Genomic DNA, 26,686 nt, shown 5'->3' on the forward strand with positions numbered 1-26,686 from the left:
AGTTTTCTATAACAGACTTGAAACCTAAACTTTGGCAGTTTGTGCTATTACTTTTTTTTCACTCAAATATTTTTTGTATTTTGATATAAACATGATTGTTTACATTTAATAAATATTCATCTATATACAATGTTTACATTTAGCCTGACAGTTTAAGATAACATATCTATGTAAAAACAATTATGTTGATACATTATATTTAAATTATCAGGAAGAGTCTGATTTCAATTGCAAGGAGTCAATCAATGTCAGAACTTTTCTTCATGAATTATTGACTAATGGCTTGGGGTGGATTCTCAGTTCTTTAGTCTTGATCTTCATTAATACAGACTTTTTCAGTAGACATAAAAATTCCTCCATGGTGAGCGCTGTGTTAGGTTTCCATTTTATGGTTATACATTTTTTAGTAATTGCTAGTATAGTCCATATTAAATACAAGTCCATTTTCTTCAAGTAAAGATTATTGATTACATTCAATAAAATTAGAGATTTTGTCAAAATAAATGTATCTGTATAAAGTGCTTGTAAAAATCTCAGAATCATAAAAAAACATGGGACCAGTCTGCATTGGCTGATGCTTGGCATCTCCAACATAAATTATTATTTGAGCCGTTTATCTTCAAAACTTTTTCAGGTATTAAAAAGTATCTGTAGAAATTTCCATTGAAATATTCTCCAATATTGTGAATGAGATGTTAATTTAACTGACAGTAAGATATTTATCTTATCTTCTATTGATAGGGGAATCTGTATACCCTTAGTTAAATATTACCATTAGGATACTTTAGGAGCTGTCCTATAGGCAATTAATGCATTACATAAGTATGATAACTCAGTTTTTTGTATTAGAGTTATAAATAATTTCAAACAGCCAATATATGAATTTAGGGGTACTTTTTAAAAGATTAATTATTTACTATTGTACATAGATCCTTAGAATATTTTAAAACACTGTGCAAAATTAGCCAATCATTGGGTATTGATCCATATCATGTGCTAAGATTAAATATATCCAAGACTTGTTTTTTTTTTATACAATGAAGCCAACATTTTAAGTTCTTATTTCTGCATGAAGTCAAAATCTCTGTGTACTTTGTCCGAAAAATTTCTTGTAATACTGAATAGAGTTAATGCAAACCAAAGTTTTATGTCCATATGCATATTGATAAATTTCTAAAACATCAAAAATATGATTTATTAGGTTTAATTTGGTTGGTTCTGCAATATTTTATTGTAGATTTATACTCGTATAACCATATTCTATTATCTTTGTAACTATAAGATTTTTTGATAAAGTATTTTCATTCCTTATTATGATGGAATGTAACCATTTCCAATTAGAAGAATATTTAGGGTTCAACCAATCTATCACAATTTTAAGTATAGAAGCCTTTCTGTATGTTTCAATGTCTGGAAATGTTATCTCCCCTTGTTCCCATTGTCTAATATGATGGGAATATGCCATTCTATTTTTCTTTGGATACCATAAGAACTTTAAGAAAGTTGATGTAATTTCTTTAAGAAAAAATTTCTTCTGGTAATAATATGAGGGCCTGGGCTATATATATTACTTTAGGTATTAAGATCATTTTTATCAACTACAGTCTGTCTTCAAATGTTATAAACATGTTCTTCCATTTATTTGCCAATGTTTTAATTGATTCTATAATGTTTGTATAATTGGTGTTTAAAATCTCTACCATATTCTTACACAGTACAGTCCCCAAATAGTCTAAGGCTGGAACTTGCTTACCAATAATATGATTTACAGATACTTGTGCCCCCTATTTTTATTTAACAACAAGAACTTTGATTTTGATTTGCTAAAGTAAAGACCTGCAAGTTTTTGAAAGTTTCCTATTAACAAATCTTCTTCATCCAATACTACTTTAGATTTAGGTAAAGTGAGAAGCACATCATCAGCAAACAACATTATTTTTAGGGTATAATGTTCATATACATCTATCCCTCTTATTTTTGAATTGCTGCGTATTAGGATTGGAAGAATTTCTATAGCTAATGCAAACAAAATATGTGACATGAGACATCCTTGTCTAGTGCCTCTAGTGATCTGTATGGCTTCAGAGGTAAAAGGGCCTATTAACAAATGCCATGTTATTCTCATAAACTTTCTTTACAGGTGTGATAAAAGAGAGAGGAAAATCAAATATATTCAAAACTTTAACTAGATAATCCCAGTTTAAAGAATCAAAGGCCTTTTCTATATCCAAGCCAATTATCAATATTTCTTGATTTTCTCTGTTTAAATAATGTTAATATTCTTTTGATATTGTCCTGTGTTTGTCTTTTATATATAAAAACAGTTAGATCATTATTAATTATGTTGGTCAGTGGAATTTTCATTCTATTAACTATAATTGACATGATTTATAGTTATTATTAAGCAAAGATATTGGTCTGCAAGAATTGCAATATTTGGAGTCTTTATTTTTTTTTAAGATGGGGTAATTAAAAATATCTCCATGAAGGGGGAATTTTTGCTAATTAACTTCAGGAAAGGTTTTATGTAGGAAAGAAGTTGTGGAATTGGGAAATAATTTATACATTTCTATAATTGAACCATCTATCCCTGGTGCCTTGTTAGATTTACTTTTTATTGGTTTCTGCAACTCCAGCTTTAGTTCTTCAGAGATTTTTTAATGTTGGGGGTTATATTATCTAGGTTCCAAGTTTCAGTTATACTTATTGCACTCTTTTGATGCTCTGCATAATGATATTTAAAGTCATCTAAAATATCACCTACATCTGAGAGTGTCTTCTTTCTTCCTTCATGTAGTATGCTACCAGTATTAATGTTTTTTTGATAGCATTTTAACTTTCATAGAGGATGTAAATGTTTTGAAGAAGTAACATAAAAGTTTATTTTTAATCTTTCTGTGACTAAGTTAGTTTTATGGGATAATATTTCATTTTATTTTTATTTGCTTTTTCTATTTTCTTTGTATTTTCTGACTCGCATATGTTCTTATTGGATTTAAGTAATAAGAGTTGATTTTGTAATTCCTGTAGTTCTGATTCCTGTTTAATTTAATTTTTGCACCAGCTGATGGTTTTATCATATATATAAGCTTCCAAAGAATCCCATACCATAATTATATTTGTTTCTGGTTTGTAATCTAAGTTCAGAAGTTAAAGTTTTAAATTCTTTGATTTTTTGTAATGTATGAATGAATTCTTGAAGTAATTAACTATTTAAACTGTATGTGAATTTCCAATACCAGAGAGTTATGGTCTGAAAATGGACATGGCTGTTTCGAAAAATTTTAGAATCAAAATCTTGAGAGACATATATTTTATCAATTCTGGTTTGGGTTCCATGTCTATAGTCTTGATGCGAGAAAAGTAATGAATTAGATCCTATAGCATCATGAGCATCTCTTAGTTTGAATGTCTCTATCCATTTTTTTAATAATTTAGCTGTGGATGATAGTCGAGGATTTCTTATTTGTGGTTTCTGTGACATTTGTAATACAATTCAGGTCACCTCCTACTATTATATTGCCTTTAGAGGTAGTTGTAATGAAGTCTAAGTGCTTCTTAGCTAATCCTACCCCCATACTAGGGAACCAATATAAATTTACTAGTCCATATTCTGTTACTAAATTTTAATATAGCTATAGCTGTGTCCATCCCTATCCACATATTTATAAATAATGTCTGGATTCAGTGAGGTCTTTTTCCATAGAATTGTTACTCCTCTAGTCTTTGATTTATAGGAGGATTGAGCAAGTATTCTGTAATTATTAGGATCCCATTTAAATGTGTAATTTATTTTAAAATGGGTTTCTTGAAGAAAGACTACTTAAGCTTTATTTATTTTTAGGTATTTCAATAATTTAGATCTCTTGTTTGGGTTGTTTAAGCCATTAGTATTTAAAGACACCAGAGTCGGTTCCATATCAGGATTTTTTTTTAATTAAAAACAAACCGTGTTGTTAAAATCCTAGATACATAAAACTCCTCCTGTAAAGTTATAACTCTGTATTCATTAAATAATTCCCAATTATCTTTATCAGCAATGTTTTTACCATGGGGTTTAATAATAAACATTTTTGTCAGGCATTTTAAAACTAGAAAAAGAATAAAATCCTAGTAACAAAACTTGCGTATTTCTAGATCTTAATTCAGATTGAACATGGAATGAAAAACATTCCTAGTCTAACAGACAAGTATATATCTGTTAGACTAACCTTCCTAACCACCTTCTTACTCTTTTTGAACCCAAAAAACAATAAATATTAAAGGAGAATAATTTATGAATTGAGTAACTGATGTTACCTTTCATCCATTTCAACTTTAATTTCTCTTATAAATCGCATTGTCAGCATTGAACAATTTTCATCAGTGCATTGCTTAAGTAAAGATGACTTGTTACGTTATATAAGAAACAAACAAGAATTCTAATAATGTTTATATTTTACTGTAAAAAAATAAAGGAAAAAGGTATAAGCAAGTAGATTCTCATACACTAACTTAAGTTTACACATACTATTCATTTAGTCTTTGTTAAATAAACTTAATATTCAAAGGTATAGTATTAGATAAATGTAATGAAACAAATGATTATCTAAATAAGTTCCAAATAAGTTTCTTGATTAATGTAACATATTTACAAATATATAATGTTGCTCTTTACCTCCCTTTTATATATTATTTATATTCCCATCCAGTTCCCCAGAACAAATAAAAATCATCCAAAAAATGTTATCAGCGTTGTTAGAGCAGCTCAGTATAATATGTACCTGACCTTATTTTATTACTACACTTATAAGGATTCATTTTAACTAAGTAATTAATTGTTTGTCTGTTATTAAACAGATTTGTGCAGTTTTAATCAAAGTAATTTGAGTATAGAAGCGCCCTTATTTATTTCTCCAGTACTATTATGTTATTTATTCCCATTAGTTTACCTTCCAAGATATAAATGTCCTTTTTACTAAAATGTTGGTGTGTGCATATTAAAATGCAGGACTCTATTTGTTACATTGTTACATGAATTTGAGAATTAATTATTACTGAGTCTACCTTGCAGGCCCATTGTTGTAAATAAACCAGTGACTCTTCCATTCACAAAATGTGCCTAATAGTAAGTCATGAATTAGTATCTGTGATGCAAGTAATGATCTGTCAAACTTTAAATGTGTTATGATTTACAAACAAGGTCATTAATTTTATACCTTGAAGTATAAGACAGCACAAATTATCTAAAATCATTTGTGCATTTTTTTTAACCACTAATTTTCTGCCCGGTTTTTATGAGAGTAGACATATGTTGTTTCAGAAACTTTCTGAGGCTTCCACTTTTGCTTCATGTGAGGACCTTAACATTAGATACAGTATAACTCTGATCTATGAAAGAAAACAAGTGATAGCTTACTAAGTAATGTAAAAAAATATATAAACTATTGCATTACTTTACTTTGAATAGCCCCATCTCATTTGAACTAGACATTAACAGCATCAGACTCGATTACACTCTTGAGAAACCTTTTGTGTCCCCAATTGAATGCCACCACACGTCAATCTCAAATATAATTAAGATTATATGAGTTTAAGGGAAGAGGAAAAATGAAAATTGAACACTATCTCCCTTTCCGTTGCACTAAAAGTCTCGGGTTTCACAATCATATATCCAATGTATTCTATTTCCAGTGCTTGTGATGACAAATTTCTTATCTTGCGATGTTTATAAAAACAGTCAGCATATTTGATAAAAATACCAACCAGTCAGAGAGCTACTATATCTATTTGCCTTATTTTGTAATCTAAGTTCAGCAAAATATGCGAGGATGTCAGACTGTCACATATACTATCTCGAGCAGTGAAGTAAGCTTCACCTCTCTGAGTTGTAACTGTAAGATTTTCCACTCCTCAAGCATCAGAGCAGATATTCCTTCACTTTAACCCCTCCTAGTAACAATATCCCAGTCAAACATCCCCTCCAATTAATATCAAATTCAAGTGCCCATATCTCTGTTAACCTAAGTTCACAAACATCCTTACGTTAGAATTCCCTTGTTTCTATCCATTTACACATCTCAAAGCAAAGCGGATACATTTACATGCCCCATCAACAAATTTTATTCATTTATTCAGCTCCTGCATGAAAGCTATTCATCAATCCGACATCCATATATCACGGGCAGACTCATCTCAAAGCACAAACACTGTAGACTACAAAAATACCTCCGTGTCAACCTTCTCTTGGACTTTCATATGAGTGACAAGCATTCATAGATCCCTTTTCATCATCGCTAGCTATGTCCATTCATTTCACTCATATTCTGGGTTAATCAAATATGTGAAGCTTATCTTTCAGTTATTCAATCGCATATTTTAGCCATGACATTATGTATGACCACCTTCTGCAATAATACTCCAGGAACCAAATAACAGTAACTGAAAAACAGGGTTTGCGATACTCTTATTAGAAGAATCTTTTAAATAGTGAAGCTGTGTTCATCCATTGGAAAGATAAATAACTGCTTGCTAATTATGCAAGTGTTATTGAAAGACAGAAACCCATTGAGGCATAGTTCACTGCCCAAACGTAATGTTTCCCAGAGAGAAATTAAATCCACTTATTAGTACTTAACAAGAGATTACTGAACTGCTATATTGCTTTCTTTTTAATGGCATATACTAGTTGCAAAAGCAGATTGTGCATGTTTTAAAACAGTTTATACTATTATTTTTTCTCTCTAATAACTCTATCTAGAAAGTAAATGTTTTACACTTAAATATTAGTTTTATGAAAAGGCTTAGATATTCAAGGCATTCAAAACTGTATATATGAGTTAAGAAAGCCAACATTAATAAACTTAATGCCCCTTTTTAAATCATAAAGTGTAATGCAAATTACTATTTGACTTTAATATTCAAATAATTATGTTATATTACTATTAATAATATAAAACCATTCCTTTTTTCTTATGTATCTTTGCAAATATATATAGAAATACATTTACATAACATACTTTTTTTGACATACAGCGGTGGTACAGCGGTTAGCATTGTCGCTTCACAGCAAGAGATCCTCCTATTCGATTCTCTGCTGATGCGCCTTCTGTGTGGAGTCTGCATGTCCTCCCCATGGTCGAGTGACGTATAAAGACATGGAGGGTAGGTGTGTGCGTGAATGGGTGTACCTTCTTTGAATGTTGGGCATCGGGCTGGCAACTCAGCACCGTAAAAATCCACTGCCAATCATTAGAGGACTGGAGTTCCGCTATGGCGATCCCTAACTGGGAAAAGCCGAAAGACATTACTAGTGCAAACACAATTTGAATGCAGTTCAAGTTGCAGTAGATACTTTGAGAGATTTTGAAGGGACAGCATTTTTTGATTCAGTTTTTTTTTTTTTTTGCCATCAGTCCAGGAAGATTTGTTAGTAACCATTTTCAACGAAGGAGATGTCCAGTCCATATCTTCAGATATGGAAATAATATTATTGTTTTTAATGAATGCAGTGGCTTTTTCTAAGTTATTGAAAGTCCCCATTTCATTTAGATGTAAGATTTTAATTTTGGCAGGAATGGCTAGTTGAGTTTTGATGTTTTTCTTTAGAAGCTTTAGTAGTGGCCAGGTTTTTTTCTCTGTTTCAGGACTTTTAACAGAAAAGTCGTCAAACCTTATTGGGTTTTGATTGTATTTTAAAGGGCTCTTTCTCCAGGCTCTCTAAGACCAGTGCTTTGTCCAAATAGGATAAAAACTTTGTAACAATAGATCTAGGGGGAGTAGATGTTGATGCTGGTCTTCCTAAAGCTCTGTGAGCTCTCTTGATGCCAAATGAGAAACCGTCTTTAAGTCTAAGACTTCTGGAATCCATGTATTTAAGAAAGTGATATCATCTCCTCCTTCAGGTCTCTCAGGGATTCCAAATATTCTTATGTTAGATCTCCTCTCTCTGTTTTCACGGTCAAAGTAATTCCTTCTATGTTTCCTCTTCTTTGAGTCTTCCCTCAAAGTCATTCAGGGTGGTTTCTGTCTGTTATTTTATATTGATGTTGCTGAATGAGTTCTTTAAGTGTATCTGTTTGTTTCTGACAATTTTCCTTGAGATTTTGTAGATTTTCCTTAGTCATCCATTTTTAATGACAGTTCTCGTATTGCAGTAGTTACCAGTTGCAGTTCTCTTTTTAAAGCCAGGTCAGTGTGAGAATTCTTCAAAGTACTCATCTCCACAGTTACAATATTCTCCTTTGTAATTTGACAGGAAAAAATTCACCTAAATCGATCAGAGTTTCTAGTTATACAGTTTAAACTGTCATCTATCAATTCTGAATATTTTTGTTGAAAAAAAAATTTCCTGTATTTTGTATTAGTTTTATGGAGCTCTGAAAATCTGCTTCTTACAGTTAGCCATTCAGGCTCCACCCCCCCCCCTTTCAGTTTGTGCTACTTCTGAGTATCTGTTGCCATGATCTGACACTGCTGATCCGCAAAGGCAAAATTCCCTTAAATTATGGTGTGCAAAAGTGTAATTGTTCCCTTTCAGCCATTGATGAACATAAACACTTGAACTTAGTGAATTCCCAGAATGTTATAGGTGTAATGTCCCAGGTTTGTGTGATGATATTCATCTTGAAATTATGCTGAGATGTTAAAGTAGTTAATTTGTTCTTGCTCATCAAATGTCAGGCATGTGTTTAATAATGCATTAGTGTTATCAGACTGAGCCAGTCCAACCCACTGGGGTGCTGTGGTGATCTTTTCCTCTTTTAAAATGTTATAACTTCCTCTTTAACTCCATGTACCCCACAAAGTGTCCCCGTTTTGGCTTGGATGAAAATGGTCTGCTGAAAACTGACTGCCTGCAAAGCAGGTATAGAAGTCCTGGCTAATTACAGAAAAAAAATGCATCTATGCATGTACGTGTATACACACACACACAGAAAAGGTTTGGAATGGAACATGACTGGACAGAGTAACAACACAACAGATTTGTAAGGTGCTGTGGGGATAAGGAGTATCTGTTTGGCTCAATGAGTGTTGGAATGGCAGAGGATGCCAGATCTGCAGGATTCAAGGTTAGAGTATGAGAACTAGAGGTACCAAGACTTAAGGGAGAGACAACAGAAGGCTTGCAAACCAAAAGTTGGGGGAAGAATAGCAGAGGTCTAGAGAACATTGTTAGAGGTTTGCGAGGAGAATGGCAAATGTGGGAGATGTGGCCATGAAAAGGAAGACTAGGTGAAAGAAACCATTGCAGTAAAGAGGTGATAGTATCTCTGATACTAACCAACACTACAAACTGAAGTGGACTTAAGTGAGCAAGGATGGACAGTTAGCCAGATGAGTAAAGCAGAATGCAAAAGAGAGAGAGCGCAGTGTAGAGTTCATATAGGAAGAACAGAGAAGGTATGGGGAAGCACTTTTGCCAGTGTGAGGGAGGGAGGCATCCAGTGTAAACCATGAGAAAAGATGAGAATGGTGAAAGTGGAGGTGGAAAAATTAGAGAGAAGAGGGGTGGTTGCATGGAGCAGGACCCAAAAGAGAGATGTTCGAGTGTGGTGAAATAAAATAGAGTTTTGTATTTGGAGACTCGGTGGCAAAGCGAATTAGAAATGTAGGCAACATAAAGGAGGGACTAGGTTCTAGAACATAGAAAGAGATGACCAAAGTGATCACCAAGAAAGGATTGGGGAATGTAATGACTGGCAGGGACTGTGAGCCAGTCAGACGGGCTTATGTGGTTAGGAGGACACGGCTGGGGAGAAGTGGTAGAGGGATTCTCTTTGTGCAAGATCTCCATCTTGGCTCACAGGGGGCAGTGGTGCTTGCTGCTGCTTTGGAAAGGCACAATTCAATGATCATACCTTTTAAACTGAGTTGTAAGAGGGACAGATGATATAAGGCTTAAATCAGTAGTTAGAAGGTAATGAGACATGCGGAACATAGGGAAACAAGCAGAGGTGACTCAGTTTATGGCTTAGCAGTCTTACTCATCAGTGCCAGGAGTGTGGGAAAGAAGGTGGGGAACTACAAGCAGTGATGTAGGAAAGGATGCTGAACATTGGTATTACAGAGACATGGGTGTTACAAGAAAGGGTGAGACACGAAGTGCTTGAACAGACCTGAAAAAGATGTAAGTGGAGTAGCGATCAACATAAAAATGGATATTAAGTTTGAGGTAAAAGAGGTGTAAAATAACACCTGTCTAGAAATGGGGCAAGGATGCTCTCTAGGTTAGTGCACTGGGAGTTAATGTAGGGGACGCGAGTGAGATCTGGTTTACTGATACAGTGATTCATCTACCAGACGCAGCAGAAGAGAGGGATTGTAAACTGTACAAAATAACACAGGCGGGAATAGAGGAGACTGACTGACTTCTATTTGAAACGGTAGTGATTGATATTGATTTCTTTGATTACTAGTGTGCAGGTGACCAGCTTTTCACCACAAGGTTGAATTTCCACTGCATCCTTGGAGTTGATATGTATAGTGGGCTTATAGGAGAGTGAAGATGGGCTTGTCACTTTTCAAGCAAGCTTTTTTTGTGATAGTTTACTTCTGAATGTTTACATTTGGAACTTCTGAATGTTTACATTTGGAACTTTTTACTCATTTGTGATCAAAGTTGAGTGAGGCAATCACAAATGTGGGGAGTACTTGTCAGGGAACGGTCGGGGGGACAGCAGTGTAGTACTTCTGCAGAATCTGAAAATAGACTACTAGGAGAGTCCAAGCTTAATGAGTGATAAGGTATTGATTGTTGTCTAGGTCCAGGAGAGGTCCAATCAGCTGGTTCAAAACTCTACCAGAAAGGAACAGAGTTGTGAATGTATTTCTAACCAGTGCAGAAGGGGTAATGCATGTCTGGGATAAGGCACTTTTCACCATCAGTGATCATACTATGTGGTTTAGAGTCTGAGGAGGGAGTAAAAATAAAAACACCAGAACAGTAGTATGGCATTTAAAAAATGGATTATACTCTGCTGGGAGATATAGTCAAGGATGGGTATTTGTTTATTTTTATTCTTTTTATATTTATTTACACTTGTTTGAGCTAGTTAGTCCTACTACACCAATGTCCTCTTTTTTTCTGGGGAGACCCGAGTTGGTAGTCCTGTTAACCAGGGAGAAAATTGGTCCTGGTACTGAGGAAATTGCCCTACTTTTTTCAGTAAGTGCTTTGGGGTCTTTTAGATCCACTTGAGCTACAGTCAACTCAGGCAGATGGGATCAGTTTAACATCTCACCCTAAAAATGGCAGACTCAGTGCAGCGCCTTTTTACGCTGCACTGTAGTTTGTTTATTTCCAGTTTGATTACCAGGGATGTCCACTGAGCCCAGAGAGCTCATTTTCAGTGGAGGCCTGGGGAGAAAAGCTCCATAGTACAGGTTACAGAAGAGATAGTCAAGTAAAATAAAAGTTGCAAGCACATATACAAATACATATCAAATTCAGTGCAAGGCATGAGCAGTTTTGCCCATAGCAAAACTATCCTATGGATTATAAAATGCAGATTAATTTGAACAAAATTATTCACACAGTTTCAGAACTGGAAAATAATTTGGCTCTCTGGTGTGGGAGGTGAATCCATAACCTTCTGCAGAAAAGGTGTGTGTGCTACTTATTGAGCTGTATGTTGTACTCAGGATAGTCGACATCAAGGGAGTAAACAAAAATGTGGGAATAGTTCAGGGGATGGTATTACTTAGGACAGTAAAAATTGAGGGTGTAAATAAAATGTGGGAATGGTTCAGGGATGTAGTACTCGGGACACTAGAAATCGAGGGAGTAAACAAAATATGGGAATGGTTAATGGATGTAGTACTCAGGACAGTAGAAATTGAGCGAGTAAACAAATGTGGGAATGGTTCAGGGTTGTAGTACTTTGGATGGTGAAGAATGGTGTCTGGAAAAGTCAAAAAAGCAGAATTAAAAGGCAAGTGTAGAAATGTGAGACTAGCAATTAGGGCAAACATAGAGTCCATGAAAGATGGAAAGAATGGGATGATTGGAGTAGGAGTCTAGCAAGCAAAATGGCAACAAAGATGGTAGGGATAAAAATCCCTAAAATTAAAGGGAGTAAGCAGAATGGATTAAAAGGAAAGGAAGAACTTGTAAAAGAGTATATAGCAGAAAGGATGAGAGGGACAGAACTGGCTAGACTGCGCAGATAGGAGGGTGATCATAGAAGACTGAGAAAAAAGCAGCAGAGGTACTGAATGAGTACTTTCAGTCTTCACAAAGAAAAGCAGTTGGAGAGTGACATAAGAGTGAGGCATGACAGAAGAGGGAGAACAACTGGATATCAAGGACAGAGATTCAGTGGGATCTGGCAGCTCTTAAGGAGAGTGATTTACATAGACCAGATGTCCTGCATCCCAGTGCCTCAGGAAACAGGCACAGTATTGGCACAGAAGTACAGCAGCACTGGGGAGTGGAAGATGGCAGTTATGGTACCCTTAAAAAAGAAGGGGACAAAAAAAGTGAGATTAATTACAGGCATGCAAACTTAAGAGCAGTCTGTGGCAGAGGAATTCATGCAGAGAATTCTGAGGTGACTAACATTTGTAGAAGACAACACTCCCCAGGGCAGCAGTCAAACCTGATGTAGTTGTATTCAGTAATTACAGTTGAGTTTGATAGATAATGTATGGGTATGTCTGCAAGGCCTTGGACTCTGTCCTAAGCAGGAAGCTGATAGGAAACCTGGAGTGAAGCTGATAGGAAACCTGGAGTGTTTGACAAGGACTAAGACTGGGGAAGTGCATTAATGCATTGTTGAATTGTTGGCCAACATGAGGAAGTGGGAAAGTAACTAGTGGCGTAGCGCAGAGGAGGCTTTTATGGGCTTGGCTTAGTCTTCATTGTGTTTGTCTCATGTATGTTTGGGGAAACAAAGAGCAGAATCAAACTCTGCTGATGACACAAATGTGCAGCGGTGGAGGGTGTAGGAGAGAGTTCATGGCAGCTAAGGTTCAGTGCAAAGTGCAGCACACAGCCTGCAATAACTGTGGTGTGAGTATCAGTTGGGAGGAGCAGTAGTAATGGAAAAGGGTCAAGGGGGTATTTTACGTACCTGGAGTGCACAACTTGAAGCAGAGTGACAGGGTTGTTGGAGCAGTAAGATTAATGTTGGGGGTATCATAGTTTCATAGTATAGTACTAGGCTATCTGCCCTTGGGCATTTATAAGCCTAGCCAAAGTGTATGTGGCTTTCGCCACCCCATGTAATGATACAAAAGTGTACAAATTAAATTTATTTTACTGTGCCTCTGTCTAGTAATGACACAAAGATGACCCCCGGGGTAAACCTACAATCACCCATCCATTCGTCAAGATTTCTCTTGAAGAGAGTCAGTGAGGGGCTCTGCCTAACATGGACTGGGATCCTGTTCCAGAGAGCAGGAAGCCTCTGTGTTATGAATCTGTCCCTCCAGCATGTCCTATTCATATTTGTGCTGAGGTTTAGATCTTTAGCTCTCGTGGCTCTGATGGATTTGGATTTTTTGAGGTGGAGCATGTCCATTAATTCCGAATTGGACATGGCCTTGTACGTCAGTCACAGATCACCTCTGAGCAGGCGGTATGCTACTGAATAGAGCTGGAGCTTTTTTAGTCTGGCAGTATATGACATATGTTGGAGACTTTTGATCCTCTTGTTAAGGTACTTTTGGGGTCTCTCCAGCTGCTGCAGGTGCCGGGTGAGGTACATACCAAATGGGGCATTGTACTCAATCATAGGCCTGATAAGGGAGGAATATAAGGGTACAATGACATCCTTTGATCTGGATGTGAATCCCTTCATGATAAGGTGGGCAAGGTAGAAGGTCTTTCTAACCACTTTGGCGACGTGGGTGTCGAGCGAGAGGTCACTGTCAACTTGGGTCCCCAGGTCTCTGATTACTTTTTCCGTACTTAATGGACTACCACCTATGTGGTAATTTGTGGGTAGTTTGTCTTTTTCCAAAGGGGATGACTATACATTTTTTGGCATTTAGTTTAAGGCCATGACTCTGGCACCAGTCGTCTGTTTCTGTGAGGCCTTTCTGAAGGATGCATGTGTCAGCTGGTGTATCGACTATGGCGCCTAGTTTGCAGTCATCTGCGAACTTTGTCAGCCACAACCCCACTATGTTTGCCTGCACGTCTGAGAAATAAATGCCGAACAAGAGGGGTCCCAAGACAGAGCCCTGTGGGACTCCACTTGTGACTGTCTTAGAGTCTGACATAGCTCCAGCTATTCTGACTTTGTGGGTTCTGCCCTTCAGCCAGTTTGCAACCCATCTTGTGACAAACGGGTTTACATTTAAGCTGTTGAGCTTGTCTATGATGCCTGAGTGGGGTATTGTGTTGAAGGCTTTTGCCAGATCCAGGTAGGCTGTATGAACTGCTTTGCCTTCATCGATGGCTCTAGTGACTGTTTCAAAAAAGTCCACCAGGTTTAGAAGGCAGGATCTGCCTTTTACAAAGCCGAACTGGGTAGGGTCAATTGTCTGTAGGTCCCCGATGTCTTTGTTTATGAGTTCCATAATGATCCTTTCCATAGCTTTGTAGACCAGGCTGGTCAAGCTTATGGGGGCGGTAGTTTCCAGGGAACATAGAGGTGCCATCTTTGTGGAGTGGGACCACTGTTGCTGTACGCCAGTGTTCAGGGACATGTCCTGTAGCAAGGCTAAGATTAAACAGCATTCTTATGTGAGGGTTAAGCTCCTCTAGGAGTTCACGTAGCATGCAACCTGGGACACCGTCTGGTCCCATGGATGCTGTATTTTTAGCTTTGCTGAGGGCAGCTCTCACCTGGACATCTGAGATGTCAGGGAGGTTGTATTCAGCTGAGATAATTATTTCATCTTTTGAGGGAAAGGGAGGGGAGAAATTTGCACTGAACCTGTCTGCCAGTATGTTGGCAATATCTGTGGGTTCAGTGTATTTTTTGCCGTTATGAACTAACTCTGAGCATATCTGAGGGTTTCCGCCCAGGTTTCTAACATAACTGAAGAAGGCCTTGTGGTTATCTTTAGTGTCCTTAGCGATTTTTCTCTCAAAGTTGGCCTTTGATGATTTTATGAGCGAACGTAGTTTTTTGCTAGTGCTGATCAGAGATGCCTTCCCTTTATGGGATTTTGCTCTGTCTTGCAGTAGCTTCCTTCTCTTGTTATAAAGTTTGTTTATGGCTGGGGTCCACCAGATAGGACGCCTGCCTTTGGTGTAAAGGGTCTTGGTTTTATTTAGGATTGCATGATCCATGCATTCTTGGAGATGTCCGTAGAAAGCATTTGTGAAGGATTCAGCAGTGTGGGATGTGGTTTCCACTGGCCCAGGGGGCTTGAAGGATACCATTTCAGCCTTAAGGAGTGTAAAGTCGGCTTTTGAGAAGCTTCTCACTGTGGTCTTTTGTTCTGGGGGTGGAGGTGGGATATGAATATCTAGGGTTATTAGTTTGTGGTCTGATCTCACTAGTGAGAGGTATACTTCCGGTGTTGAGCATTTTGTCCCCATGTTTGTGATGATCAGGACAAGTATATTATTTCCCCTTGTGGGGGAGGTGACTAGTTGTTCCATCGCATTTGAGTTGATGAATTCCAGGAACCTTTGGGCTAGGGTGTTGGGGCTTGAATAATGCACCCAGTTTATGTTTGGGTAGTTGAAGTCTCCCAATATGATGGTATTTGGTGAGACATTCATATCCTCCAGTGTCTTCAGGAAGGCTGAATGGAGTTCCTGAGATTGAGAGGGTGGTCTGTAGCATGCTACAAGTTGTATATTAGATGTTCTTCATGTCCTTTCCCTTCACTTGGGGCTGGGGCTTGTCCTCGCCTCGGTGTATCAATAGTAAAAAATGGCGCCGTCGAAAGCAAGATTAGAATATTTTAGTTTTGGTTTACCAGTCAGAGAAAAAGTGAATAACTGTATTTTGTAGGGGAAACAGATACGCGCCAGAGATTATCATACTTTGTGTATTCCTTGTTTAGGTTAGTCTTGCCGGCGTATGCTCCTATCGCCCGGCGCTCCGGATGCTCCGCCGATCGGCACAAGCAGCTAGGCCTAAGCAAATAAGCCCAGGCAAGAGCCATCCGGGTGGACGCCCGGTTCTTTAGGTCGCCGGGTTCGGCCGAGGTTTCGTTTCTCCCCAGGGGGAGGGGAGACTTTGTTATTGGATGTGGCCTCTCCAGGGAGGCAGGTCAGGCTGAAGGAGCCTCTCAGGTCTGTTTCAGCCAGGCTCACTCCAGTGAGAGGCTTTCCTGGTTTAGCTTCAGCTTTCTAGTTCTTGCAGCCTATTTCTTTAAGCGGATTAAAATGGCAGAAGATTTTGATTACTTTGATTAGAGGTTCTTGCCCCTCCCTGAGAGAGACTTTGGGGTACCTGAGTTGGGGAGTTTTGAGAGCAGGCTTCGATTGGAGATTCTCCTCGGGTCTGATTCTGCAGTATTCATTCTCCTTATTCTGATTCTGATGTGATTCGATCTTCCTCTTTTTTTCCTCTCCTGAGGATTTTTCTTTTGAGACTCTTCATTCCAAGGTCAGGAGAGCTCTGATAAGGGGAAAAGGCTTAGGATCCAGGAAAAGTGCTTATTTTTTTTTTTTTTGTAGCATAGGCCTTTGGCTATACCTCCTGTTCTGGATGTTGTGGAAGATGTGCCTGTTTGGCTCTCTTCTCCTGATCCTTGCCCTGCCCTCCTGCCCTGTTAAACTGGATAGGTATTACAGTAAGCCCTAAAAGTATCTTTATCTTTAAGTCCCAGTGTGGACCAGGAAGAAGCTGTCAGGGGTGTTAAGGCTTCTATTGTTAAAAATTCGTAAAGAGGCAGATAAAGAGGCTTAAGGGGATAGATGGAGAAAGATGGGAATTCTCTTCCATACACCTTGCTATGAGGGCTTTTTTCAGTTTCATTTATGTGTTTGAACCAAAACTATCTACTTCTCAATTGAAGTCTAAGGTAGATGCTCTGGGGCGAGGAAGGTATTGAGTAAAGAGTTATTTTGCCTACAGTTAGTTGCACATGGATGGTCTCCGACGCTTCATGCGTTGCCACTAACCTGGAGGTGTGGGTGTCTTTAATGAATATGGACACTCCCCCTCCTTTTGTGGTTCGGCCCAGGTTTTGGGGCCGAAATGCATGATACGAGGTATAACCTGGTAGGGCTGGGGTGCTCTCAGGAGCCTTGAACCAGGTTTCAGTTACTGCACAGACATCGATGCTTTCCATACTGAGGAGTGCTTCGAGAGCATGCATATTGAGATTTAGACTTCTGGCGTTGAGCAGCATTACCCTTAGTTTTTTTCCTTTTTTGTTTTCTAAGGTGGTGGGTTTGTCTTTTGAGCCTTGCCTAAAAAAGGCACTATGGGGGTCGCAAAAGCCTTAGCCAATATCCGGAAGCCCAGTGGTGACAGGTGCAAGCCGTCCCTTGCAAAGCAGTGTGGCTTGTCCAGCATGTTATCCCAAGCAGACAGACATTGGATCCCCCTAGAATGACACCAGTAATTGAGCCAATTATTAAAGCTGATCATCTTGTCTTTGTATTGTGGCATCATTCTTGGTGAGGGCAAGATGCTGCTCAGGGTCAGGGTCATACCGGCCTGGGCTACGTAATCAGAGAGCTCCTCTATGTCTCTCTTCATGTAGTCCAAGGAGGTACGTCTCAGGTCATTCACACCGGCATGGACAATGACGGAGTCATATTTGTACTTGCTTTGGAGTGACCTGAGTGCTTGTGTTATGTGGCAGATCCTAGCACCCGACAGGCAGCTCACAGTTACCCTCTCTTTGTTAAGCCTGGTAAGTGGGACGTCAGTGTGTCTGACTATAGAGTCACCTATTACTAGTGTATCAGGCATGGTGTTTTGCCTTAAGGGCTGTGATTGTTTGTCACACTGACTTTGTGTACTATGTGTTGCATGTGCAGTGTTTTGAGGTGGTGTTTTCTTGGGTGTCTGCTTTGGGAGCCTCTGTTGTTTTGCTAAGTTTTTTGTTGGAGCCTCTGAGTATGTCTTTGTGTTTTTATGTGTTTGGTTTGCAGTTGTGGTTGGTTTATGTGAGACTGGGTTTGTTGTGTGTGTGGTTACCTTCTCCTCATGACTGGTCTTGCTAGTCCTGTGTTGAGAGAGTTCAGCCTCCAGTTTGGCTATATAGTTGCATCTCTCACATGTGTTTGTGTTTGTTGGGAGGAGGAGAGGGTTGTCTGTGTACATGAGACAATTGTAACATTGTCTCAGGATTCCCAGATTAACCAGCTGAACTGGAGAGGACGTCAGTAATATACCACTCGACATGCCAGAATAGTGTAAGGGAGTGATGTGAAACTGGGTCAGAGAGAGGGCTTTGAAGGGAAGTGGGTATTAATATGGGTTGTAGGTGGATGTAGTGCTTACGTTAGTTTAAGGGTGCCTCACTTGAAAGAAAGGTTTTAGGAGCAAGTGCTAGGCTTATAATATAGTGAATAGACTGATTTTGTTGAAAGTAGAGCTTTCTTAAGGGAAAAACTGAAGTGCAGACTTGGAGGAGCCAGGAATAGTTTAAGCCTGTTTAACCGGCGCTGCGCTATGCGCACAATCGCTCAAAGCTGCACAAACACGGATTTTAAACAGGGAACTTCAAAAGAGCTGGAAATGGTCCAAAACTACCAATTACTACAAGCTCTTGTGCTGAGGTCACTCCTTCAGGGACAGATAGGCTGCTCAAGGCTCCCCACTCCCACTGGTGAGCAAAGAAACTTCCTTCTATCCAAGTAAGGCAATGGACAACACAGGAACTACACCACAGTCCAGAATACAGCAAAGCCTGTATACTGGTCTAAACTAGTCGAGAAAAGTCGGGAAAACAAGGATATTTTTTTGGGGTTTTTTTGTTTTTTGGATTAAAAAGTACACAGAAATGCAGGAAAAACAGTAATAAATCACTTACACAGGCTAGCGCACTTTAGTGGGCAGCCTCAACAGTTAAATTTAACAAACAGATTTTCGACCAACTGTAACTTAAGTGCAGATAATGTACAATGCAAAAAACAGGTAATAAAGCAGTTTAAACTTGTTCAAAGTAAGAAAAAGAAGGTCTCGGGTAAAACAGCAAAAAAAAAATACTTAGATCAGGAAAGTAGTCTCTTTTCTCAGTTCTCTGCTGCTAGCACCACTCTGCAGGACCACAAGGAGCTGTTTCTGAGTAGTATAGCCAGATAAAATGCTCACTAGCCAGAAAAAATGCTCACATAGATTAGTACTAGGCTAGCTGCCTTTGTGGGCCATTTTAAGCGTAGCCAATTACCCCATGTGAGAATCAAACCCTGCACCTTTGGTTTATAAGGCAAATACCTTAACCATTATGCCAACCTCCCACCATCATCATGCAGTTAGATTTCAGGAACAAAGAGGTAAAGCTGCCACACTGCTGGGGTCTTGTCAGGCCACACTTTCAGTACTGCATGTACTTCTAGAGCTCATACAAAGGGAAATAAATCATGTTGCTGAAATGATTCAGAAAAAATCTAAGAAATGGATCTGTGGGATTGAGCAGAAGAGGTATGGCCAGAAAGCAGAGCTCTGCTGTTCTCACTTGAGACCAGAAGAAAGAGGAGAAGCATAATGCTGGTGCACAAAACCATATCCTGGGGAAGATGAGTGTCATTCTGAATAGGAAGAACAGAAGAGAAAATATCGGTCAGAAGCAGCAGATTGTAGGGAGTGAGTACTTCCTGGATCTCTAATGTAGATGGTAACAGGAATGCTGAAATGGCTATCGTGTGTTTATTCCAGACTATGCTCTATAAAATCATTCAAAAAGAACACTTAAATAAAAATGTTGTTGAAAAGTAAGAATACCAAATATTCTTGATCGTTTGTTGTTGCTCAGTCTTGTTGAAGTGTTACTTTAACCAAATAGCTGACTGTTCATTGTGTTTGTTTGTGCAGAGATGATCTCGCTGGACTGGGACCTTGTCATGATGGGGGCATGGACATTTGGACTTGGAACCATTGGTGCAGCAGTTGCTGGATTATTTTTGGCCAACACAGATATTTTTCTGACAAAACCAGAGAAAGTCACAGTGAACTATTTGGGGGAGACAGATCTTCAGACTATTACTAAAGGTTAGTTTGCAGTGACACTATTAGCTTATATAGAATGTACCACAGCTTATGATGATATCATTTAAGACTGGAAATTACTTCAAAAATTTATTTTCAAAAATGTTATTCACATCTTGAATGTATATTCAGTTCATATTTGAGATAGCATGTGTTCATCATATTGATCACTGTTGCAATATCCTGCCAAGGATATAACAACTAGCTGGCTTCCAAAGCTTCAGGGCACCTTCCTTAAGCCCAGACGGTCAGGCAGCCTAAGCAGAGATGACTAAAAGACAAGTCTGGGTGCTAAGCCCTTCAGAGCTTTGCTGCTGCTGAGTACACTCCTTTGAGCCTTTTGAGTATCAATGGTCAGCTTGTGCTTTTCATTTGCTTGACAGATAAGTTCCCTTTGGGGTGAAAAAACTTGAATATTTTACCTATTATTTATACTTCCCTCCTCAGAAAAGTTATTTTAAAGCTAAGAGTTTGCGTTTTAATGTTCTGTCACAATATTACTGTGCTTTTAAATAGAAGTACTGTTTTCTCCTATCAGTTTAAGATGTTTCAAGTAACCGAAAACAATTTTTTTCTGTGGAGAAATTGTGCTTATTTTACTTTATGGGGCTGCCATAGTGTTTTAAAGTGCTTTTTGTTGTATTTGTCTGGGGGGGGGTCACTTTTTGCCACAGTTGGTTTCATCTTCCAACAACAAAAAGAAAAAGTTAAGCAAACAGCCTTTGCCACCACAGCAGTCTAGTAATTTTCCTCAGCCACAGGTGAGTGACTCTGCTGTGGTTATTTGTTGTACCTCCGACCACTCAATTTCTACTCCGAATCCCTCTGTTGTAGCACCTTCAGCCACTATGTACCCGGGGCTAGCCACGTCCTCTGCAGCTGTTGGGGTTCCCTCAGTGGGCAAGGGAGACCCACTCTTATTGGTCCAGGGAGAGGAAACAGGGAAGACTTCCTTGTTTTTGTAAGAATGGTGTGCCCATTCCTAGGGAAGCTGCTGCTGCCACTAATAATGCAGCTGGTCCCATTTATTGATTTATGTATTGACATTTGATTACTGGGAAAGTCCAACTGGGTAGAAGCCTATTTTCAGTGGAGGCCTGGGGAGAAAAGCGAAAAGCTCCAAATTATTACAAAACATAAGAACCATGAATGTTCTTCGTGTTTCACTGTTGCAGTCATTACATTTGGGGTAATCTGCTGGCAGGTTGCCCTCAGTCGGCCTGATTAACAAAGTCTTGGGTCCTGCTTCGGTTGCTGTCCCTTCTTCCATGACGTCAGGGGTATAAAACATGCAGCCGATGCCATTACATCAGTCTTTCTTGCCGCGCGGTGCCCGAAGCAGAAGCAGTTCACAAGTGCCGGTTGGCCGACACCTGAAATTTTCATTTTCGAGTTTCAGAACCGAAGTCTTCAACTAAAAGCTAAGTACCCTGTTGGGAAAACTTTTTCTTGCTCCTTACCGATGTCAGTAAAAGTTAATAATTGCATTACTTGTGTGGAAGCAAATACCTCATAAGGATTTTCATTTGTACTGTATTCCTTACCCTAGGCCCTGATCATAACGTACCTTGTCGGTTTTGTGCTAGATTTAATCAACGCACTATTAAACGTCGGTACATTTTTGCTTCTAAATATTTAGGCTTATGATTTAACTATCAGGAAATGAGGTCGGTTAGCAATCTGACTACTGGAATACCTAAAAAACGCAAAGAAAAAGACAGACAGGCCGTCGAGGTCCAAAACTGACGATGATGCTTCTCCTAAGCCAGTCACTAGTTCGCCGGTACTCGGTGAAGAGCTTTCGCAGCCCCTGATGCCCGCTACTTTTGATTCGCAGGCCTCTACTGAGACCCATTCAGAGTCCGGTATGTAGTAAGATGCTTTAAGTATTGAACCCGCGGATGTCTCTACCTTAGATGGGTCCGGAGCTGCTGTGCAGGCATCGGCTTCTGAGGGTGCTTTCAGGCCTAAAGATTTGTATATTAAACTGACACCATCTTCAAAACTAAGGCCAAAATATACTTCTGTGTCTAAAACAACGACGCTTGGGACACATGTGCAGGCCCTTATGCCTAAAAAGCAAATTATCAAAATGGCTGAAGATTTCATTACCTTGATCAGGGATAGCCAGCCCCCTCCTGCTTAGAGGCCTAGACAAAACATTGATTATGAATCTTCTGATCAGGATTCTATTTCTTCTGATGATTCTTCTGAACAGGATTTATCTATACCTACTTAGGAGGACTCTGACGCAGAAGATTCCATTCCTTCTGCTTCTCCCCCTGAGGATTTCTCTTTTGGAGAAACTTTACATACCTTAAGGGAACATTTCCACTAGGAAGGTCAGGATTTCTCTGAATCTAAAAAGAGACATAGGGGTTTTCTTCTTCTTCCTCAGCATAGGCCTTTGGCTATACCTCCTCTTCTAGACATTGTTGATGTTTTTTCAGAATCTAGTATGACTCGTGATTCTCTGCCTCCAGCACCTAGTAAGCCAGACAGATATTACAGGGTTCCTGACTCCCATAAATTCCTTTTCAAAAATCCTACTGCTGATCCTGAAACTATTTCTCTGGGTCCCAAGGGCATTAAGGCCTCGACTGCTAAAAACCCTACCCCTTCTGATAGAGATTCCAGGGCACTGGATGGATGGGGTAAGAACATTTACACGTCTGCAACCTTGGCAATCGGGGCTTTAAACTGTCAATTTCATATGCTTAAATAACAACAACATATCATGGGACTACTTAAACAGAAAATTATGTTAATTTCTGACTGTGTGGAAAATAGATTTGCAGGATTTATTACATTCAGCTGAACAAGTTGGAAAACATACTTTGCAATGTGGTTTTGATTCCTTGGAGGCCTCTTGTAGGGCTGCTGTAACTGGATCTGTGCTAAGAAGGCATGCTTGGCTCAGAGCAAACTCTGCCTGACCATGTTAAAGCAAAATTGTTGGCTGCTTCTTTACAACAGGACCGTCTCTTTGGTAATAAGGCTGAAGAAGTGTTAAAAAAAGATGGAAGATGAAGCTAAATCTATGCAAACTGTGAAAGATTTCTTACAAGTGCAACCTCCAAGATTTAGTAGGCACTGGCCTACTAAGAACTGGTCCTTTCCAGTCCCTTCGAGAGCCACTCAAGTTAAATCCAGACATTCCAAAGGCTCCAGGTTTCAGTCACAAGGAACTTTTAGAACAAAACAATGGGGTGCCTCCACCTCCAAATCTGGAAACAAGACACCTCCCTATGGTAAATGGTCTCAATGACTTCCCTCTAAATCACCAAGCACTTACCTTTTAGCCGCCCCTTTGGGGGGAAAACTGGCACTTCATGCACGAAACTGGCAACTTATTACCCAGGACAAATGGGTTTTAAATATAGTGTCCCAGGGATACAGATTTCATTTCCACATGTTGCCAGTTCCAGACGGATGGCCAGATCTGCCCCCAAATCAGTGGGCAGAGGCCCAGAAACAAGTTCTGTCCCTCATGAACATGGGGGCTATTCAACCAGTACCAGAAGAGGAAAAGGGACAAGGTTTCTATTCAATTACACAAACTCCACTCCACACACCTTCAGATAAAAACAACTCTGATCCAAAACAATACCAAAACAGCAAAATCTTCAGAAGTCAGGAATCGAAAAACAGGAACCAAAGTCAAATCCAAAAGCAAACTTCTTTATTCTCCAGCGCCTCGGTGTAACCACCTTTCAAGAGTATACATTCTCACTGAAAGAATGGATATATATATATATATTCATAGCAATTAAACAATTATGTTCAAAAAAGTTTTAAATCAGGCACCTCCAGTTTATTTCATTATTCAGTCCACAGGGTGTCATTGTATTGTATTTCAAAATAAAAATACTTTCCTTATATTGTAAGTTATATTTCAAAGCATTTTCATCATTACAAAAACATTTCACACTTTCTAAAACTGTTCCTGTTAAAAATGAAGCATCACTATTATGATAAACACTAAAATGTGTGGCAATGAATTTATTTTCCCTTTTATGTCTTATGTCTCTAATGTGCTCACCTAACCTAATCTGAAACTCTCTTTTAGTTTCACCTATATAATATAATCCACAGGGACAGTGTAAAGCATACACAACTCCCTTGCTTCTACAAGTAAAACTATCTCTTACTGTGAACCTAATGTTGTTAATATAATTAAATGTTCTAACTATATTCCTACAAACACTGCATCTACTGCAATATCTTGTACCAAATTCACTTAGTGGTCTTGGTAAACAAAATTTTGGCATTACAAATTTACCATGTACCACCATATCTTTCAAATTTATTCCCCTTTTATAGGGGAATAAAGGTTTTTGTGGCAAAATGTGCATCAACACCTTGTCTTTCACTAAAAATTTGCCCTTATGAAGGTAAAAAAGGAGAATAATATTGTAAGGAATAAATGTAATAAGGGTGAACATCACCATTATAAGAAATATCATCTGGCAAGCAGTGATAAAACTTGTAAGGATATTTATTTTGTCTCTACATATAATGATATAATGTAAAAAGTGGAGACATAAAGGATGTAGTGGAACATTTTTGGACATTTTTAGTGAAAGACAAGGTGTTGATGCACATTTTGCCACAAAAACCTTTATTCTCCTATAAAAGGGGAATAAATTTGAAAGATATGGTGGTACATGGTAAATTTGTAATGCCAATATTTTGTTTACCAAGACCACTAAGTGAATTTGGTACAAGATGTTGCAGTAGATGCAGTGTTTGTAGGAATATAGTTAGAACATTTAATTATATTAACAACATTAGGTTCACAGTAAGAGATAGTTTTACTTGTAGAAGCAAGGGAGTTGTGTATGCTTTACACTGTCCCTGTGGATTATATTATATAGGTGAAACTAAAAGAGAGTTTCGTATTAGGTTAGGTGAGCACATTAGAGACATGAGACATAAAAGGGAAAATAAATTCATTGCCACACATTTTAGTGTTTATCATAATAGTGATGCTTCATTTTTAACAGGAACAGTTTTAGAAAGTGTGAAATGTTTTTGTAATGATGAAAATGCTTTGAAATGTAACTTACAATATAAGGAAAGTATTTTTATTTTGAAATACAATACAATGACACCCTGTGGATGAATAATGAAATAAACTGGAGGTGTCTGCTTTAAAACTTTTTTGAACATAATTGTTTAATTGTTTAATTGCTATGAATATATATATATATCCATTCTTTCAGTGAGAATGTATACTCTTGAAAGGTGGTTACACCGAGGCGCTGGAGAATAAAGAAGTTTGCTTTTGGATTTGACTTTGGTTCCTGTTTTTCGATTCCTGACTTCTGAAGATTTTGCTGTTTTGGTATTGTTTTGGATCAGAGTTGTTTTTATCTGAAGGTTTCTATTCAAGTCTTTTCCTGGTACCCAGAAAAGACAAATCATGGTGTCCAATTCTGGACTTATCCGCTCTAAACACCTTTCTGGACATTCCAAAATTCAAGACGCTGACTCTTCACCAGTTACTTCCTATGCTGGGCAAAGATGACTGGTTGGCAACTCTAGATCTAAAAGAGGCTTACCTGCATATCCCAGTCATGGAATCTTGCAGAAGATACCTCCGCTTCAAAGAAGGCTACTTGCATTATCAGTTCTCTGCACTGCCCTTTGGCTTATCTACTGTGCCCAGGGTCTTCACTAAGTGCCTGGCTTCAGTAATTGCATTTTGCAGGCAAAGAAATATTCAAATATATCCATACCTGAACGATTGTCTAAAAACATTCTTCTAAAGCATCTGGCATTTGTAAAAAGGGTTCTAACTTGTCCCCATAAACAAAAAGAAATCACAACTGGTACCCTCTCAAAAAATTACATTCCTGGGTGCAAGCTTAAATACAACTGCCCAGATGACTTGCCTTACGCCAGAAAAGCAAATTCAAGTGGTGACTTACTTCAAACAGGTGGCCACAACAACCCTGCTATCTATCTGCAAGACAAATTCTGCAAGCCTTGGGGTTTATGGCCTCCTGCATTCTTCTAATTCCATATGCAAGATTGCATATGAGGAAACTTCAGTGGTACTTAAAATGTTTATTGAGTCAACATTGTCACAGCCTGGAAACAAGGATTCCTATCATACCTTGCCTGCAACTAGAGTTCCTATGGTGGGCAGAGGCCTGCCACCAAAACAAGAGACTGCCATTCACTCCACCCCCTGCCGCCCAAACCCTAACTACAGATGCATCAGACTATGCTTGGGGGAGCTCATCTGGCAGGAAAGTGTAGTCGGGGCAAATGGAGCCCAAATCAAATGCACCTAAATATCAATCAGAAAGAGATGCTAGCTGTACAGAATGCACTGACAGCCTTCAAGGACTACCTTCATCCAGGACAACTAATGATAAAAACAGACAACACCAGTTATGCAGACTAGCCATGTCATTGTGGAACATGGCCTTGACCTACCAAATACAACTACAAGCTCAATTCCTGCCAGGAAAGCTAAATACTCTGGCTGACTAAGCAGAAATCTTATGGACCCACACGGATGGAAACTGGAATCACAAGTTTTCAGCATGTTGACACGCAAATAGGGGAGTCCGGACGTAGATCTTTTTGCCTCAGCCCAGAACTATCAGTTGGACAACGTA

At 38.7% G+C, this 26,686-nt stretch overlaps 1 protein-coding gene across 1 annotated transcript in view; it reads left to right on the plus strand.

Moving 5' to 3' along the window:
* The window catches only part of PRXL2A (peroxiredoxin like 2A), a 441,868-nt gene that overhangs the window by 10,855 nt on the left and 404,327 nt on the right, over window positions 1-26,686 (plus strand). Inside the window, exon 2 of the mRNA XM_044056873.1 lies at window positions 19,881-20,057. Coding sequence (XP_043912808.1) covers window positions 19,883-20,057 — 175 coding nt within the window. The 5' untranslated portion in view covers window positions 19,881-19,882. The remainder of the gene's footprint in view (window positions 1-19,880; window positions 20,058-26,686) is intronic.

This window comes from Protopterus annectens, chromosome 14.part0, assembly GCF_019279795.1.
Source record: "Protopterus annectens isolate FY-2018-M chromosome 14.part0, PAN1.0, whole genome shotgun sequence".
Taxonomy (NCBI): Eukaryota; Metazoa; Chordata; order Ceratodontiformes; family Protopteridae; genus Protopterus; species Protopterus annectens.